The 19542-nt window shown below is 40.2% G+C and overlaps 1 protein-coding gene across 1 annotated transcript in view; it reads left to right on the top strand.

Moving 5' to 3' along the window:
• Window positions 1–19542, top strand: part of DYM (dymeclin) — a 390393-nt gene that overhangs the window by 62355 nt on the left and 308496 nt on the right. Inside the window, exons 5-6 of the mRNA XM_052660241.1 lie at window positions 789–922; window positions 11745–11817. Coding sequence (XP_052516201.1) covers window positions 789–922; window positions 11745–11817 — 207 coding nt within the window. The remainder of the gene's footprint in view (window positions 1–788; window positions 923–11744; window positions 11818–19542) is intronic.

The raw sequence follows: 19542 nt of genomic DNA, 5'->3' as shown, positions 1-19542 counted from the left end.
TCAGGGAAAAAGTAAAAGAGGTTTTAATTAGCTGTCCAAGTCATTTGGGTGAAATTGTAAATTCTGGAATCTGATTTTAGTTAGCATTTTAAACAGTCTTTAGAAATATGTTCTTTAAGAAGATTAATTGTGTAATTTAAAAAGTTAATTTTTTCCTATTTTGACTGCTGGATATATCTAGTTTAAAGACTTAGTGTGAATATTATTCCATTCTACATTTGTGTCCTTTATTTCTTGCATATTAGATGAATGAAGGTTCAGATTAGACATTATGGTTTTATATTTATATAGTGGAAGGTTCACCTTTTATGCACTCAAGAATTTTTTGAAACTATTTTTGGATGATAGTATCTTAAAAGATTGCTCATTTCCCTGTTTCCAAACAATTTATGTTGAATTCAATTAAAATTGTTTTGAGTCCATAATTATTAATACAAATAGCAGGTATACAAAAACTATACAACTGGTGATGCCCCATTTAAAATTTGGTTGTGTATTTGCATATATTTTCTTTATGTTACTGTATTTTTAATTTTCTCTGTTTTTAGTTTAGTTTTGTTTGAATTGCTTATATGCCTAAATTGACTCACTGTGTAAAATACAGAATAAAGTATGAGGTAAACTGTAGTAGATGTCATTGGTCCAGTGTCATAAATCATGGGCCATGAAGAAAGATATGGACGTTACTCTAATATTACAAGCAAAATGAGAAATTATGGACTAGAAATAAATGGATTGTGCTCGTGATTAAACACTGATTCTTGTGTGATTTGTTCTTTCCTTTCTAGCCACATCTTCATCTGGCAGACACACAATGCTTTGTTTATTATTTGCTGTTTGCTGAAAGTGTTCATTTGTGAGATGTCAGAGGAAGAGTTACAACTTCATTTTACTTATGAAGAAAAATCTCCTGGCAGTTATAGTAAGTCTTGCCTTAGATGACGTTCTGGGGTAGCGTGTGTAACATAAGGATAGAATTTGAAAAATAAAAGTATAATTTTGAAAATTCTACTTTTCTTCATAATTTTCATTTTTAAATGAACTGACACCATTCCTATTTCTTCGCCTATATTAATTTAAGCTAACGGAGACTCATAGATTTTTTCTTTTTTTTTTTTTAAATAAGGGAGCTGGTAGGATTGAAACTTTTATTTATTTTGACTTCTGCATATATCACAGATATTTCTTTTTTTAGGAAGCAAATGTTAATTTAAATGCCATTACTAGGCTTCCCAGGTGGCATAGTGGTAAAGAATCCTCTTGCCAAGTCAGGAGACGCAGGTTTCGTTCCCTGGGTCAGGAAGATCCCCAGGAGGAGGAAATGGCAACCGCTCCAGTATTCTTGCCTGGAGACTCCCATGGACAGAGGAACCTAGTGGGCTACAGTCCATGGAGGAGGGTGGCGAGGAGTCAGACATGACTGAGTGACTGAGCATGTGCAGTAGGCTTGTATGTTATTAAGGGAGACAACCAATCAGAATTACAGATTTTATAAATGTTAAAAGTTACTTTCGTGGGGCATAACAGTCTCTGAGTCTGGGTATATTTGGGACTCCTTGATCAGAAATAACAATTTTATTTTATTTTGCTCTTATTCATCATTTATTCTTTCACATCAACCTATATACAAATATTCAATGACAAGAATATGACAGGACCTCATTAAGGGCACAGTAAAATATAAACAAAAAAGATGGAAGCTCAAGCCTTATTTTTTTTTTAAAGAAGTAACAAATAATTCTAAGTTATAATAAATGTTACAAAGAAAACACATTTGATATGAAGACAGAAAATAATAGATCGGAAATAACAGGATTTTTCATTCTTCTTGACTACAGTAATCTTTTGTTCTTTGAGAAATAACATTTTAAAGGATAATTTTATGATGCCAAAGTATATTGTCTTTTTCTGAAGTTATAGGAAGAGTTTATCATTTTCTTCTGATATTGGTGAGAATTTTTTTTTCCCCAGTAGTTAGGAGGGCCTATAATTTTCAGGATCAACTGCTGGTGTTTCATTTCTTAGCATTAAAACTTACAATCTGGAAAATAAAGAGATTATTAACAAATGAAATACAAGGAATGCAGTTTTTAAAAATTTATATTTAATTAAAGGATAATAGCTCTACAGTATTGTGTTGGTTTCTACCAAACAGCAATATGAATCAGCCATAAGCATACCTATGTCCCCTCCCTCTTGAACCTGCCTCCCACTTTCCTCGCTGTCCCACCCTTCTAGGTTATTACAGAGCTCTGGTTTGAGTTCCCGGAGTCACACAGCAAATTCCCGTTGGCTGCCTGTTTTACATATGGTAATGTGTATGTTTCCCTGTTAACTCTCTCCTTATATCCTTCCCTCTCCTTTCCCCACACCTGTGTAAGTCTGTTCTCTATATCCTTCTCTCTCCTCCTTCCCCCACACCTGTGTAAGTCTGTTCTCTATATCCTTCCCTCTCCTCCTTCCCCCACACCTGTGTAAGTCTGTTCTCTATATCTTTCCCTCTCCTTTCCCCTCACCTGTGTAAGTCTGTTCTCTATATCCTTCCCTCTCCTTTCCCCACACCTGTATAAGTCTGTTCTCTATATCCTTCCCTCTCCTCCTTCCCCCACACCTGTGTAAGTCTGTTCTCTGTATCCTTCCCTCTCCTTCCCCCACACCTGTGTAAGTCTGTTCTCTATATCCTTCCCTCTCCTTCCCCCACACCTGTGTAAGTCTGTTCTCTATATCCTTCACTCTCCTTCTTTCCCCACGCCTGTGTAAGTCTGTTCTCTGTATCCTTCCCTCTGCTTCCCCCACACCTGTGTAAGTCTGTTCTCTATGTCTGTGTCTCCTTTGCTGCCCTGCAAATAGAAGGAATGTAGTTTTGCATCTGCCTTTCATGTTTTCTTCTGTCTTTCTCAAGGCAAAGGCACTTTTGCTTCTGAGTTTCCTGGGTTCATTTTTTCAAAACACCTCTCCCTTTATTGGGCTTTCTTGCCCACATAGGGCTTTATATATTAATATGTTTAATTTACTACTTGGATAATCAGCCTTCTATATTTGTTAAATAGATACTGGTGTTTAAATGATTAGAGCTTTTAATGGGGATTGTGCCTTTCATGTGTTAGTTTTGTTAATGTTAGGCTTTGTCTTTCTGGTCCCAACTGTGCCAAAGGTAGTTCTGTTAGTGAATTGCATTCCTTTCCAGGAAGTTCTGTCAACAATAATGGAGTGAATGTTTATCCCCACTGAGCCTGAGAGCATAGTCCAGCCATCACCTGCAAACCCAAAACTTTGTTTTGTGTTATGTGAGAAGAATTAGGGAAATGTTGTGCTTTGTTTAATATAATATCATTTTTATTTTAATATAAAAGCATTTATTCATGACTTACCATTGAGAAGATTGATGTGCTTGAGAGATACAGTGTACATTTTTGGTCACCCTTGCTGTACCTGTACTCCCCACTCGCATCCATGCTTGAGAACCGTGGTTTTATTGTACATCCCAGGTGGCTTCATGTCGAGTCAGGGCAGATGACACTCCTCAGTCATGGCCACTTTATCACGATGGATGTCTCACTGAAGGAGCCATCAGTGAGGGCGGCTAGTTGATGGTTCTGTGTGTTGACAGACTGTCCTCTTCCTTTATTTGGTTAGCAGTTGAGGATTTTATAATGCTCTTTTGTTCTTTTTACTTGCAGCTGAGCTGCTGTTTGTCCACCAGCTTAAGTCCAGTGGACATCTTCTTAAGGTTAAAGACTCTGTTTTTGGCATATGTAAAATTATTTTCATCTTAGCTTTAGGTTGTTCGTTTGAGACTCCTTATCACTACTGTAAGTCTCAGTGACATTGATATTTTCAGCCACTGCTGAGTTTTCCAAATTTGTTGGCATATTGAGTAGACCTGGGCTAATTGGACAGTTACTGAGCACTAAACAGGTGTACTCTAATGGTGTATTTATTCCCATGTACATTTTTTCTTCACAGTTTTGAGTTCTGAGATGAGATAACTTTTCTCCTATAGTTTCTATCATTTTCACTTGTGAATAATTTTTTGCTGTTTATAATTAAGACCATTAAATGATTGCACAGATACTATTGAATGGAAAAAAAATGGAACCTCTCAGTACGGTAGCTGAAAACATTCATTGATTAGCCAGTGTATGAACATTTGACTTAGCTGTGTGAAAGACTGTTCAAGAATAGATAAATATACAATGGTAAGGATTCTTTGAAGGTTAAATTGACAAAAGTAGAAGACTGCAAACAGCTGAACAAATCAACTGAGGCTTTTTAGGATCGTTGGGTTATTGTAGCATACTGCATTTTTTTGTTTATCCCAACTCACTGTAATATTGCCATGATCAAATGGATATTGCTGCCATATTCAGTGAAGCTGTCTTTATGAAGGTAAAGTGACTCTCAGTATGCTTTCAGTTTATAATTGAAATATGTGAGGATTTCATATTTGAATATTTTCCTGTGGGCTCTCTATGACATGGTGGTAGATTGTTTGCTGGAGGGAATTTGTATCATTATGCAAAGATAGCTCTTTCCATGATTCCATGCTTTCAGGAATAGTTAAAGGGACAAAACCAGCCCTAGGCAAAACTGTGAAGTACTACAAAATTGTCTGCATTCTTCCTTTGCTTTCGGTGCAAGTTTTTCTTTCCTCAGTGTTAGTATTATGTCCTGTTCTTGCTGACACAATAACTGATATTTTACAGTTTGTATGCATAAAGCCAGTATTTTAAGTCCTTGGGGACCTAAATCTGTTGCTGGTTTCGTTAAGCACTTAGGGTAGCATGTTTCCTTAAGCCTTTGATAATGCTGACTGTGAACTTCTATTTGTTTGATCTTAATCTAAGGCCCCAAGTAAGGGAGGGATTTACATTTGCTTCTAAAGGGACCCAGAGACCGCAGCATCGACCACTTCAGTCTCCCTTCGTAGTTCTTGGCTTAATGGGGCTGTCAAGTTCAGTGTCCCAGTGGCCAGACTGAAGGCTTAGGTCTCCCAGTAGCTGGCTTCATCCTCAGGGACACCCTGTCCTTAAGAGTGTGCTTCTTGCTCAGTGTTCTACTTCATACTGAAGCCACAGGGTGTTTGCTTGTGGTTATTCTTTTTGGTTGTGGTACTAGGGTCCTTGGGAGATTTCCTGTACTTTCTGGAAGCCCATTAGTGCACTGAAGAGTTTATTTTAGCCAAGAACTCATTATTTTTGTACAGGAGGGCTCTTTGGAGTAACTACTCCACAGTACTGCTGCCAGTGGAAGGCAATTATCGTTTTTTTACAAAGTTTAAAACAAATTTTTCAAATGAGGGAAGATACCTTTGGATGTTGAGAGACTGAAGATAGAAGCAAAAAGGAGGCAGCCTTGGCAGAGAGAGCTGGGCAGAGCAGGGGCTGTGGGCTTGAGGGGCCTGAGAACCGGTTAACACAGCTGTGTGCAGATTAGAAAAGAGACTTGTCAAGTCCAGGTAAAAGGCTTGCTTGAGTACGTTTTGTTGGCACAGAGTAGTTCAATATATATATGTTTTTAAATTTTTTTCATTTATTATTTTTTATTGGCATCTAATTGCTTTACAATATTGTGTTAGCTTCTGCTGTACAACAAAGTGAATCAGCTCTATGTATACATATGTCCCCTCCCTCTTGAGCCTTCCTCCCTTCCCCGTATTTATTTTTTTAATTATTTATTTTGTAGGACTTGCTCTCAAGCATAGTGGATTAAATATACATGATCATCTTTGCTTTCTCCTGAAACCGCCAGAAAATATCAGTAAAGGAATTTTGAACAAGTTATGAATTCATTAGGTTAAAGAGAAAGGGGGGGAGACAGTGTTAATCACAATTTGCAAGTTGGAAAACTGAGTGTTGCTGAGCTAAACTGACCACTGAAAGCTGGGAGCTAAATGCCTTCACGGTTGGAGAAGCAAGCCCGTTCTTGCCACAGAATCTGGAGAGGTTTAGGAATTGGAAGTGCCAGGCGTCTCCAAAGGCAGACAAGCAAGGGGATTGATCGGAAGGTCTCTACTCTTGTGACGTACATCATGGGACCACCCCTTTCCCAGTTTAATACTGAAATCTGTTCTCTATAGAGGCTGGACCAGCGGAGCCTCCCTGTATGAGTTCTCGGCACGGTGGAGGCAGTGGTGTAGGGAGAACAGGGTTGGGAGAAGAGGCTACCCGTGAAAGAGTAAGGCATCTTGACTTGGCTTCTAGAATGCTGACGTTGGGGTTGTACCCACTCCACTCCCTTTCCTGCCATAAGTGGATACTCTTCTGAATAAATGAACCAAAAAACAGGGAAAGACTCAGAGAAACTGACATTTGGGTGCCCTTCTGTGAAGTGTCTCAGAGCCCTCCGCTGGCAACCCCCGCGTGGCAGGCTGTGCCTCCGCACCTAGAGCTTCCGTCAGCGTGTGCCTCCCCCGGCAGGTAAATGGGAGCCAAGGATCCCATACAGGTGAGAAAACTTACGATTTGTGAGAGACCAAAACAAACAAAAAATTAAGTGAAATGGAAATTTATGGGAAAAAAGTCTGTAATCACACCTCTGGAACACAACCACTTTCCTTCACATTCACGTCTGGCTTAAAACTTTTTTGAAACTCTTCGGAATTAGCTTCCAAATCTGAGGTGTGTTTGGAGGTGCTTAGGCTCATGATGGCGGGCTTTACTGCTCTTTCTCTGCTTGCTCTGGTCCCTCACGCCTGGGGCGGCTAAACCAAAAATTGTGCTAGGGGCACACAGTTGTATTGAGTGACATGTATTTTATTTTTGTCTTAATACAAAACTTCATAGTTTCATCTCATTAGTTATGGATAAATAATACAAAAAACCCCCCACAATAGTTGAAAAATGTGACTCAGAGAAAAAAGAAAGTGTAGATTTAGCATAGATTTATTCTTTTAAAATATTCAGCTTATATGATTTATAATCTGACTTTGAAGAAAAATAAAGTGTTTCTAGGAAATCTTGACTTGTTTTTGGTCATATAATAGGTGAGAGTGTGATTCATGATATTTTGTTCACTCCCCTTCCTTTATGTAATCAGTGGAATAGAATGAATTAAGTTTTACTAACAGCACATTTTATGATTAAATCTCATGGACTGTATTATCCTTGAGGGTAAACAGAAGCATTTCTGTTTGACCACAGTAATAGCACTCAACCAGAATTACTGCAGATTTTATTGGAATGGGTAGGACACAGGTTTATAAACATTGTAATGCGTGGAAATGTAGACCAGTTTTATTTTTAGAGAAGAGTGACTCCATTTGCTTTTCCTTAATTGATTTTTGGAGGCATGTTTGATGCTTAAGTATGATTTTTAATACTTTAGGATAATGCAAGTATTAGCTTTACAATTAAAATAGACAGTAACCTAGATCCTCAGAAAAACCATGATTTTTCTGAGTATGAGTTTATAGTAAGTATAATCTAGCTATGTGTCTTCATTTTAAGAGTCTTTTGCTCTGAACTTTCAAGTCCTCTTTGGAGTGTGGCTCTGTTAATTCTGAAGTTTTAAGTACCTGTGTTAGCACAGTATTGGGCACCATTGAGAAACTGACAGTTTGACTGGTTTAAATTAATTATTTTTGGCTGTGCCGAGTCTTCTGGCTGCGTGGGCTTTTCTCTAGTTGCAGAGTGGGGGCTACTCTGCAGTCTCGGTGCAGACCTTCTCACTGCAGAGGCTTCCCTTGTTGCGAGCTCTAGGGCACATGGCTTCAGTCGTTGTGGCACGTGGGCTCAGCAGTTGTGGCTCGCGGACTCCAGAGCACAGGCTTAGTAGCTGTGGTGTACAGGCTTATTAGTTGCCCTGTAGCATGTGGGATCTTCCCAGATCAGGGATTGAACGCGTGTCTCCTGCATTGGCAGGCAGATTCTTTACCACCGAGTCACCAGGGAAGCCCTAGTTTGACTTTCTGAATGTAAAGAAAACAGCAGCCATTTGCTCTCTGTCTTTTAATAGTCCTTTCAGTAATGATGCATAACCTGATTTAAGTGACCCGTATGTTTCTTTTTTCTGGCTGCTGCTTAGTTTTCCATCAGTGCTATTTTTTCCCCTTCCTTGAGTAAGTGCTGTCAAAAGTTTTCTTTTCTCCCTTTCTTCCACACCTGCCACCCCTCTGACTCTGATGGGAGGCATTTTATCAAGACAATGTTTTGTTATCTCTGGTTCTCTCCCTAAGGTCAAAATGAGACAGTTGAGTCTTCTCCACGATACTGAATGGGTGCCAAACAGAAAGCACTAACAGGGAGCAACCACAGCTTAGTTTCAGGTGTAGATGATTAGAGCTGTGAAGTGAAGTGAAAGTCTCAGTCGTGTCCAACTCTTTGCTACCCCATGGGATTTTCCTGACCAGAATACTGGAGTGGGTAGCCATTCCCTTCTTCAGGGGATCTTCCCAACCCGGGGATCGAACCCAGGTCTCCCACATTGCAGGAGGGTTCTTTACCAGCTGAGCCACAAAGGAAGCCCATTAGAGCTGTGAGTGACCAGAAATCTTGTCTTTCTCTATCTTTGCTTTCTCATATTTGTGCCTCCCTCTGCTGATACTCCTAGGGACTACTGAAGTGGCGTTTGGGCTTTAAAGTGGGAGAACCTCAAGGATGGGGTAAGGTTTCAGTGACCTTGTTCTGCAAAATATTCTTAATAAAAGATTGTATTTATTCATTGTTTGAGATAGTTAAGTCAAGGACTTGAGTATGTATTGATGGCTGTGTAGGATATCACCTTGATGTGTAAAATCATCTGTGGTATTTCCAGTCTCTTGCTTAACGTGGCTCAGAATACTCACCAGGGATTTGTAGGGTCTTCAGTGACACTTGGATTGGTTGACTGGATTTTTTTTCCAACTTTGTGTAGAAACGGGTCTTTGAAAGTAATTTGTAAATTCCACCCCACCCTCCCTTTGGAAGTCTGAATTTAGGTTAAATCTGAACTCTGCCACTTGTTGTAGGTAAATACCCTCTCTGAGCCTTGATCTGTGAAATGATGATGATACCTACTCCTTAGGAGTGATTGTTAAGATTAATGTGGGCTAGAGAGAATGGAATGTTTCTGATTTAAAGTATTAAAATATTTGGCTGGAGCTATAGAGGCAATTTAAAACTCTTTAGGAGATTAAAAAAAGCACACACACAACTCTGGTTTGTAAAACTTCACAACATAGTAAACACATTCAAATCTCTGCAAAGTCCTTTACTCAGAGAACATCAATTTACTTTGTCATGGACCTGCAAACTGTAAGAAATGCATGAATGTGTTACTGTAATTTTTGGCAGGTGAATTTTATATTTACTTGTTTTTAATTGAAACTAAGGAAGATGTTTGGCCTCATATGGAAGCTGAGTGATGAATGATGCATGGAAACTAAGGCAGTATGAGTGACTTGTTTAATGTAAAGCCTGATATGCAGTCAAATCTTATCATTCTTCACTTGCCTTGCAATTATTTGCTTCTAGAGTAACCCCAGAAATAAGAATATAGTATTATGCAAGAATGTTTTTGTTTTAGTAAGTGGAAATTGTCAGAGATTTCACTTGGAATTTGCTTATTCTTATCTTTAGTTTTGTTAGAACTTTGGCCTTGAAATACTGTTTTACTTGTATGAGATGGATTTATCAACATTATTTTCATTAGGATTACATTGATAACGAAGCTGTGAATGTACTCCTTAGTTAACCGGCTGTCAACTTGACTGAAGTCATGATTTGGATGGCACATGGATCCAAAGAGAGGTCTTTGTCACCATTTTAAGATTTGAAATTTAGATGTGTTTACACCCATGGAGGGAAAAAAAAAAAATCCAGTTAGTTGCCATCTGTGGGTCCTGAGCACGTGTTCCCTCACCTCTGTAATCAAAAAATTTGTGCAGGCTGCTTGGCTAAACCAGGGGTATGTTAGTAAACTGGCCAACTTATTTGGTCTAAAGTGTTCTTTAGGAAATCAGTGAGTGATTCTGAAAGTTACTGGGTCTGGGTCACCACAGTCTCTAGGGTAAGGCATGGAATGACAGTTCAGCAAATACATACTGAGTATATATTATTAATACTTGCCAACAAACCACTTATTGGAATAGGTTATTAACTCGCATGGGTCATGTTGGACAGCTCTGGAGGAGAAAGGTTGAGTTGGCTCTTCTGACTTTCCTCCACTTGTTGAGCTAAGTGGTAGTGACCTACTGCTTCTAGAGTGAGACTTAACGTGGTTATTGAACTTGAGTCTTGCTGTGTATTCTTTTTAGCATTTATTGATGTCTTCAGTATGATTTAATATTCTCTTCAAGCTTTGCACTGACCTCTCAGAGGGCTGCTGTGCCACTTCTATTTATGGCAAGGCAGGAAGGAATTTCTTCAAACTGAATACCAAGTGATATTATGGTCTAGAAAAAAGAATTGCTAAACTTCTCTTTGAGATGCCAAGTGCTTTGATGTTTTAGAAGCAACTGCTAAATTTGGACTTGGACACCTGTATTTAGTTCATTGAACATGTATTGAGTGTACATTATGTGCCAAACTCTTTGTCTGTCTGTCTTTTTCCCATAAGAGGGTCAAAGTCCAGTGCATGTATGTGTGCTTGCAAAGTTGCTTCAGTCGTGTCCGACTCTTTGCAACCCTTTGGACTGTAGCCCACCAACCAAGTTTCTTTGTCCATGGGATTCTCCAGGAATACTGGAGTGGGTTGCCACGCCCTCCTCCAGGGGATCTTCCTGACCCAGGGATTGAACCCTTGTCTCTGGCATCTACCTGCACTGACAGGCAGGTTCTTTACCACTAGTGCCACCTGGGAAGCCCCAAAGTCCAATAGCGGCCTGCAGGAGCCTGCTTTACCTGTAGTCAGAAGCTCTGGGATAATGCAGCCAGCATTTATAGTAACAGACAGATGCACAAGGCATAGATGCTGTGTAGATGATTGTTTTTATTTAGGGTGAGCAAGAGAGTTGGGTGTGTGCCAGTGTTGAAGGGTATTCTGAGGAAGTGGATCCTGGGAGTGAATTGAAAAAGTAGTGGGTTAGAAAGAAGTCATAGAAACTGAGGGAAGAAAGAATTTTGTAGATACAGGTGTCAGTAACGTCCAAAGCTGAAAGCCACATATGATCCTGATTGACTTCGTAAGTTAGAAAGTCACTTAGGTTTGAGAAGTTTGGGACATAGGAGCATTTCTGTTGCAACAGTAGTTTGCAACCAACCTTTGCTGCTTACTTTGTGACTTGGGAAAGCCATTTTGACTTTGGTCTTTGTAAAGAGGTGTTTAGACCCTCAGTGAGTTCCAGTCTATAATCAGTGGGGCTCCATGAGTTCAGAGAAGGCACTTCTGGGTCTGCAAGGAGATCAAGGGTAGGGTCAGATTTTCATTGGGGGAAGAAGTGCAGGTAGTCTATTTCTGGTTTAAACAAAACAGCTGAAGCAGCTTGAGTTTTTATCTATTTTATATATTTTGACTTCAGTACAACTTTTATTTGAAAAGACATAGTACAGTATAAGAAATTTGAAAACCGCTGGTCTATGGAAGTCATAGTTGCCTTCAGACATTAAAAGCAATATAATTAATAGCTGGTGTTCAAAATTCCTCTACTAGATGAAGGTTATAGTAGATGTTTACTTGCTCAGCGTATAGATTTTATTCAGAGGGCAACTTAGTATCTGAGTTTCTGTAATAATGATTATTCTCATTAGGAATGAAAACTGAACTTCCAAACAACTGAATTCTATTTTATACTTTGTTAAAAAAATTTTTTTTATGTGTCTCACCAGGTTCTGATTCAGAAGATCTTTTGGAAGAATTGCTCTGCTGTTTGATGCAGTTAATCACTGATATTCCACTCTTGTAAGTTCTGGCTAAGCCAGGATTACTTTTCTCTTCTTAGTGTATTGAAGATGCCAGTTGATCGTGTTGAAGAGTTTGTGGGTTGTGGTGTAGTGCTTTCATGTATGCCTCCGTGTACATCCATGGGCTTCTTGCTATCTTGTGTGATAACAGTTAGACTTTGATGACCCATCATCAACACAAGAATTTTATGTTGTTGAGGGGAAAATAAACTCTTTAGCAACGTGAAGCATATGATAAGCACAGAATTAATCTGTGTAAACCAGGGTTTGAGAGAAAAGCAGTTTGAATCTGATACATACATGGTACATATAGCTCCTTCTCCATCCATTATTTATTCTTCCCTGCTTCTGAATTTTATATCTGGTCTCTTTTGGAGAGGTTGGATTTCTATTTCTAGCTTCTCTTGAAGCTGGATGTGGTCAGTGAGATGTAGGGGGAAGTCCTCCAGTGAAACTTACAGGCACAGCTCTTTATGGGGACCTGACTCACCTAAGAGACACATTTATATTTTCATCTGTGAGAGCCCACTGTCCTATTCACCAGAGTGTGGGCAGGGTCTCCTTAGAGTTGTGTTGGACATCTTGGCACCATGAGCTAGGAAACTTACAGCAAAGTCTACTTTGACGGCATTGAGCTGCTGAACCAAAGTTCTACCACTACAAAGATTAACCACTACCCTGTTCCTGCCCCCACCCCTGGAGTTCTCATGTAAGAAAAATAGACCTTGTTTACACTGTTACAACTAGATTTCTGTTACTACAGCTGAATGCAGTTCCTGTATAATTCAAAATGTTTGTTACTTTTAAAACAGTTATTCTCAACCTTATTTGTCTCTCAGAGGAGCCTTTTTAGAATTTTTTTTCTTAATTGCCTCTCCAGAGTCCTAATGAAATTTGAATACTACAGATACACTGAATATGTGTGTATGCTTTATGACTTTTTGGAAGGCCCTACATCATTATAATATCTGTGAAGTTTTTCTCCCCTGAACACACCAATTTTCACCCACTGGAGGGTGATCTCTTACACCCACTATTAAGAATGCATATTTTATTATTAAAAAAAATTTGTTTATTTTTGGCCACACCACATGGCAGGTGGGATCTTAGTTTCCTGACAAGGGATCTAACCCATGCTGCTTGCAGTGGAAGTGCAACATCCTAGCCACTGGACAAATGGGGAATTCTCGAGAATGCACATTTTAGAGGAGTTATTTTTTGAAATAAAAAAGTAGGTTTTAAGTTTTATCGTCACAAAATCTCAGTCTGTTTAGAGATATTGTTGGAAATAAGCCCCTTGTCTGTGGCCCCAAAGGAAAGATGGGTATTTGTGAGAAAACAGGCCTCTGTTGTGCATGAGCGCAGCATCCAGAATTGTATTGTGACAGTTGCTCAGTCGTGTCCAACTCTTTGCGACCCCATGGACTATACAGTCCATGGAATTCTCCAGGCCAGAATACTGGAGTGGGTAGCCTTTCCCTTCTCCAGGAGATCTTCCCACCCAAGGGATTGAACCCAGGTCTCCCACATTGCAGGTGGATTCTTTACTAGCTGAGCCACAAGAGAAACCCTTGTATTATAGGCTTATTGTATTATAGGAAGAATTGTATTATAGGCTTAGAAATGAGAACCACCAAACCCTGTTGTGACCTGGTCTGGTCATGTGCAGCCTGAAAGGTAGGGCTGAGATAGCTGAGGAATCACCAACAGGGAAAGGGCATGGAGAAGGTGTCCCAGGTAGTGGAACTCTTACGACAGACACAGTTCTTTACATGCCTGGTACCCTTTCTCACCTTCTTCTCCAATATTGTTGGGGGAGGTGTGTGCCCAGCTTAGTTTACAGGCTCTTTGGGAACTAAATGTGGCTCCATGACAGTTTGGGCCAGTTACACGTAAGCAGAAGTCAGGAGCTTGCAGAGCATGTATCTTTAGCTCATTGCCCTTGGCCCTTCTCTTCCTACCTGGATGTGGAGGCAGTGCTCTGGCCTTCTTGAGTCTAGGATGATGGGTGCCACACACAAAGGACAGTGTCCCAGGAACATGGGGTGTTGGTAATGTTATCGAAGGACTACACCAGCCCTTGATGACTTATCTTTGATTTTCTTCTTATGTTAAAAGAGCAAACAGTTACTTTGGTTAAGCCACTGTGGTTAGCTTTCTGTTACATATGGTCAGATGTGGGAGGGGGAACACACATATTGCATGTTGTCCTTGTTTAGTTGCTAAGTCGTGTCTGATTGTTTAGCGACTCCATGGACTGTAACCTGCCAGGCTCCCCTGTCCATGGGATTTCCTAGGAAAGAATACTGGAGTGAGTTGTCATTTTCCTCTCCAGGGCTCTTCGCAACCCAGGGACGGAACCCGCATCTCCTGCGTTGGCAGGCAGATTCTTTACATTTAGCCACCAGGGAAGCCCTGTGTATTGCCTACCATTTGTTTATTATAGTATATATGAGGCTTCTTGTGTTCCTGATGTTAATTTTAAAAACAGCACCACCTCTATTACATTTGTTATTACCAAATACCAGCAATTTCATATATATCCTAAATAAGTACCTTGTTTTTGTTACTGTTGTTGATAAAATGTTGTGGTAAAGTTAAGGGGGATGGAAATGATAAATCCCCTTGGGTAGTCAATAAGCCGTGAATACAATGTAGAGACCAGCCACTTAAACACTTGGAGAGCAAGTAGACAGTGTTGTAATATATCAAACATTTCAGTGTTTTAATGTGTTTATACTTTTTAAATGAACTGAAAATGCACAGACAACCAGATGTCTTGTATTATGTACACTCAGCTTTAACCAGCTGCTGAAACAATTTCTTATGATTTAATGTTCTTGGAACTCCATCCTACAAGAAGGTTTGTCTTGGTAACAGTTTCCATGTGAAACCGAACTCCTCTTCAAATGTTTCATCTACTATAACCGTAGTGCAGTGTTACGGATCAGCTTATAATTTAAGGAGGAATATTAACCTGTGAAAACTGGCGATGCTCTGACACACCTGACTATCATCTGTCTTGCTATAAACGTTGAAGTTTAATGTGCTGCCTTAGTGGCTGAATAGCAAGAGGTATCTAATTTTAATGGCCTTTGTGGGTAATTCAAAACTTTTCTAGCTTAAACATTTGAGACTCTGAAATCATTCTGTTAATATTGAATGCAAGTGATTACCAAGAACTAGAGTGATTACAAGAATTTAGAAATCTGTGAATTTAATTTAACTGATTCTTCATCATTGGGAGAACAGGATCTACTGTGGTAAACTCCTAGAATTTCTAAGAATTCATCTGCAATGAAAAATTTTTTTTTAAGTTGTAAGTGGATTCTGCTTCTCAGTTTGGATTTGTTGATAAAATATTAATTCTATGAGGTGTTAATCTTCAGTGTCAGATTAAAATTGCACACCTTCTGGGAATCCTTCCTTATTAACCCCATACCTCTCAGCTTTTATAAATGTATTTAAAAGAAAGATTAAGTCAGACATGGTCTTGTGACTTGACATTTTTCAGCATGAATTGGGTTGATCCACTAGAGTTAAAGTGTCTTTCAAAAGTAAAACTTTGTCTTTTTAACTGTTGTATCTTCTTGATCTCAAGGAGTTGAATGGGAGAGGAATAAGATATACTAAAGGTATGTCTCTTAAGACACTAATGGAGAGTGAAATGGAACATGGTTGGCAGGCTAGAGTTGAAAGCACTACACTTAGAATTTGGGACACTGGTTGAGGTCTTCTCGTTTTACCATGGCGTTTGAATGGAGACCCCATGACTGTACCCAGTGATGGATGGGGCCCTAGTAGCGTAAGCAGTAATGTTGGATGGGCCCAGTACTTGATGCTTTGAGCACTGCTGAGGATGCTTTTCTTTTATTATGAAATAGAGTTTGTTTTGAGAGCTTGAACAGGGTTTCTTTCCTTTTCTGTTTGCTGCTGTTTCTGTCAAAGCTCTCACTCTCAGCTGTTTACAGTGAGGCTGTTGTTGAGAGCAGGCTCTGCTCCTTCCTCTGGGCCCCAGTCTGGACAGGTCCTTGGAGGTCTGCTCAGAGCGGGCCTTGCTGTGAGCTCTGGCCCCTTCCTCTGAGATCCGTTTATGTGTCTTCTCCTTTATTAACCTGTGAACTCAATGAGGAGGAAGGACCAGGGCTCCTTAATTCTCAGCCTGGCCCTGATGGGCAGATATTTTAATTCTGTAACCTAAGAAACTTTATCTAGTTTTGTCGTAAGTTAGATATTGATAAAGATGTGATACTCATAACGAATTGCCTTCACTGCCTTTTCTGGGGGAGTGTGTGTGTGTGTGTGTGTGTGTGTGTGTGTGTGTGTGTGAGTGATGGGACTTAGTCTGCTGCTCGGGTGCAGGAGGTACCTGGTATCATCTACTGGCCTTGTCCGCATTACTCGTTCTGCTTCAGTCACGCTGCTGTTCTTGCTAGTTTGGAACGTGCCAGCCCACTCCTGTCTTTAAGGCCTGTGGCCTTTCTTCTCCTGCCTTGAATATCTTCCCTCAGGCATCTGCATGGCTCATGTCCTGTCCTCCTGCAAGCTTCCTTCCTTCTGCTCAGAGTTTGGCTTATTGGAAACAGTTGCTCTGCCTGCCCTAAAATAGCACCCCTTCATAGTCTGTCCTTTCATCATGCTTTATTTTTTTGTCCTAATGCTTATCACTACTTTTCATATTATTATTTCATGTTATTTTATTTCTCAAATAAAATTAGAATGAAAGCAACGTGGAAACAAGGGCCCTTCCTGTGCCAGCACTTGTTTTGCTCACTTCTGTCCCCTTAGTATTGAGGTTAGCCTGGCATGTGGAGGACTCGAAATAATTGTTGAATGAGTAAGGCCCTGGGGATACAACCTATTCAGTGTGCTTAAATATTTTGTTTGTTGCTCATCATGTGGTCTATATGGAAACAGGGTAGTGTGCTAAGGGATAGTCCATTGCAGATAGAGTGGCTCAAAGCCCCTTGCAGTTGGTGAAAAAAGTGAAAGTGTTTGTCACTCAGCCATGTCTGACTCTGGTACATGGTATTACAAACACTAGGTGTCTTACAGACATTCGCAGTGTGGAGGCACAGCCAGAAACTGAAACACAGAGAAATCACATCTCACAACATGTAAGGAAATGGTAGATTGTTGTTGTTCAGTTGCTAGTGTCGTGTCCAACTCTTTGTGACCCCATAGAATGCAGCGTGCCTGGCCTCCCTGTCCTTCACCGTCTCCCAGAGTTTGCTCAAACCCATGTCCATTGAGTCCATCCAACCGTCTTGTCCTCTGTTGCCCCCTTCTCCTCCTGCCCTCAATCTTTCCCAGTATCAGGGTCTTTTCTAATGAGTCAGCTCTTTGGATCAGGTGACCAAAGTATTGGAGCTCAGATAATTAGCTATAAATGCTGACTAGTCAGGGGCCATTTCGTTTAGGGAAAATCAGCGTTATATCTCAGTAGTACTCTTGCCTGGCAAATCCCATGGATGGAGGAGCCTGGCAGGCTGCAGTCCATGGGGTCGCTAGGAGTCAGACACAACTGAGCGACTTCCCTTTCACTTTTCACTTTGATGCATTGGAGAAGGAAATGGCAACCCACTCCAGTGTTCTTGCCTGGAGAATCCCAGGGACGGGGAGCCTGGTCGGCTGCTGTCTATGTGGTTGCACAGAGTTGGACACGACTGAAGCGACTTAGCAGCAGCAGTAGCAGCAGCAGTCCTTAGATTATCCCTTCACAGTGTAATAATTTCTTTTTCATTAAGCTAATCTGCAAAAATATATATATTATGAATATACTTTGCTATGTGTATTTACTGTGTTAGGCCCTGGGCAAAGAAAGACATGACTTTGGAAGAGCTTTGAGATGGATGGATGCATAGAAAGCCCACTGAGAGGAACAGTTGGTACATGCTGCAGTCATTTGGAGCTGTAGTGATGAGCTGTGGCCAGACCTTCAAGGAGGCAGAGAGGAACTGCATAGGGACCTTTGGGTTATATATCATGTGTTTGGGGAATACAAGTGGATTCATTTGATTATTGCAGAGGGTTTGTGGGAGACGAGGGCTGGAGAAGCTATGTTGTTTGATGAAGTAAAGACTTGCATGTTAGAAGGACAAATGTTGATGATGTTTAAGGTTCTCTTTATAAAAATGTATAAGAACATAATACATATATTTTAGAGCTAATTTCTCTGATATCCATTTTGGATGTATTTGGGGAGGAATGGAACTGTTAAGAATCTTATTTATAAAATTAATGTTGCTTGATTTATGAAGGTAAATAAAGTGATATAAAATACATACTTACTTGATTCACAGGTGTTGGTATTGGCTTAGATGTCATACTTTATAAAATTTGAATGTTGAAAACTTTTGGTGCAAATGATGAATAGGTGGTTCAAGAACCTGAAGAGCTGTAAACAGTTCCTTTATGAAGTCTGCAAGTCTTTGAGAGTGAAGGAACTGGAGACCCCGTGTTGGCAGTGAAGGGCCTAACTGCTGGGAAAATGTCTTTCTGGAGCTCTGCGTGTTGATACCCAAACTTGTTTCAAATCCAGCCACAATAGAGTGGGTGGCTAAAAGAAGTCAGCATTTAAATTTTAGGTGCTGTAAATATCTAGTATAAATTTCTGGCTGGATTAGGTATTCAAGACATTATAAGCACTGAATTAAAGGTGATAGCATTTTCAAATACCAAGACATAGTTAAGTTCATAGTAGCTTGTTAGTTTGAAACTTGATTTCTGGTGCTTCCGCGGTGGGTGGGGGGGAAATCCTAGTTTAAAAAATTTAACATGTAAGTCTTTATTGGGCTTACTGAAGAAATCTGACTGAGATATATCCAGTACCACAAATGTTAATATTACAAGATATGTGCTCATATTGTTCATAGTCACATAATTGAGTATTGTCGAGACATGTAAGAGACATTTTATAGTAGTAAAAAAACCCATTAATTCTGAATCCAGAAGCCAGTGTTTGAATCTTAGCTTTACGCTCATCAACAGTGTTACTTCAGGCCTCAATTTTCTCATTTTAAAATTGAGGTGCATAGATCATAGACTGTCACTTGGAAAAGATACATGAAGGCATCTAGTTTGGTTTAATATTTTAGATGTGGAGATTGAAGTGCATCAGTTTGGAGATCACCTCACGTAGCCATTGAGGGATGAGCTGGCAAGGCGATAGTGTAATACACCACGACCTTGGCTGCCTAGAGGGACCAGCAGCTGGGAGGGGGCCTCTCATCCTGGGATGAGGTCTGTTGAGGGCTCTCACTGCCAAGGATCTGTTGCTTAAGATTGTGTTGAAGACCAGAGTAAATCACTTGAAACTGCTTCTGTAAATTTTAAAATGCTTTATGATTATATAAAGTGTATATAACCACTGAGGGTCCAGTGGTTAAGCATCCATCTTGCAATCCAGGGGATGCGGGTTCAATCCCTGGTCAGGGAACTAAGGTTCCATACTGCTGTGGAGTACCTAGGCCCACGTGATACAGCTTCTGCAGCCTATGCGCTCTGGAGCCTGCACACCACAGCTGCTGAGCCCGAACACCACAAGTGGAGTCTGTGTGCAATAACGAAGGCTCCAGGATAACGCAATGAAGATCCCACAGGCCGCAACTAAAACTGACATAGGCCTCCCCCACTGCCAGAGTGTATTGCTTTACACACAGTGGGGCTTCTCTGGTGGCTCAGATGGTAAAGAATCCGCCTGTAATGCAGGAGACCTGGGTTC

Source organism: Budorcas taxicolor, chromosome 22 (genome assembly GCF_023091745.1).
Source record: "Budorcas taxicolor isolate Tak-1 chromosome 22, Takin1.1, whole genome shotgun sequence".
NCBI classification, from domain to species: Eukaryota; Metazoa; Chordata; class Mammalia; order Artiodactyla; family Bovidae; genus Budorcas; species Budorcas taxicolor.
The sequence above is the reverse complement of the archived record's forward strand: the minus strand, read 5'-3'. Positions and strand labels throughout refer to the sequence as shown.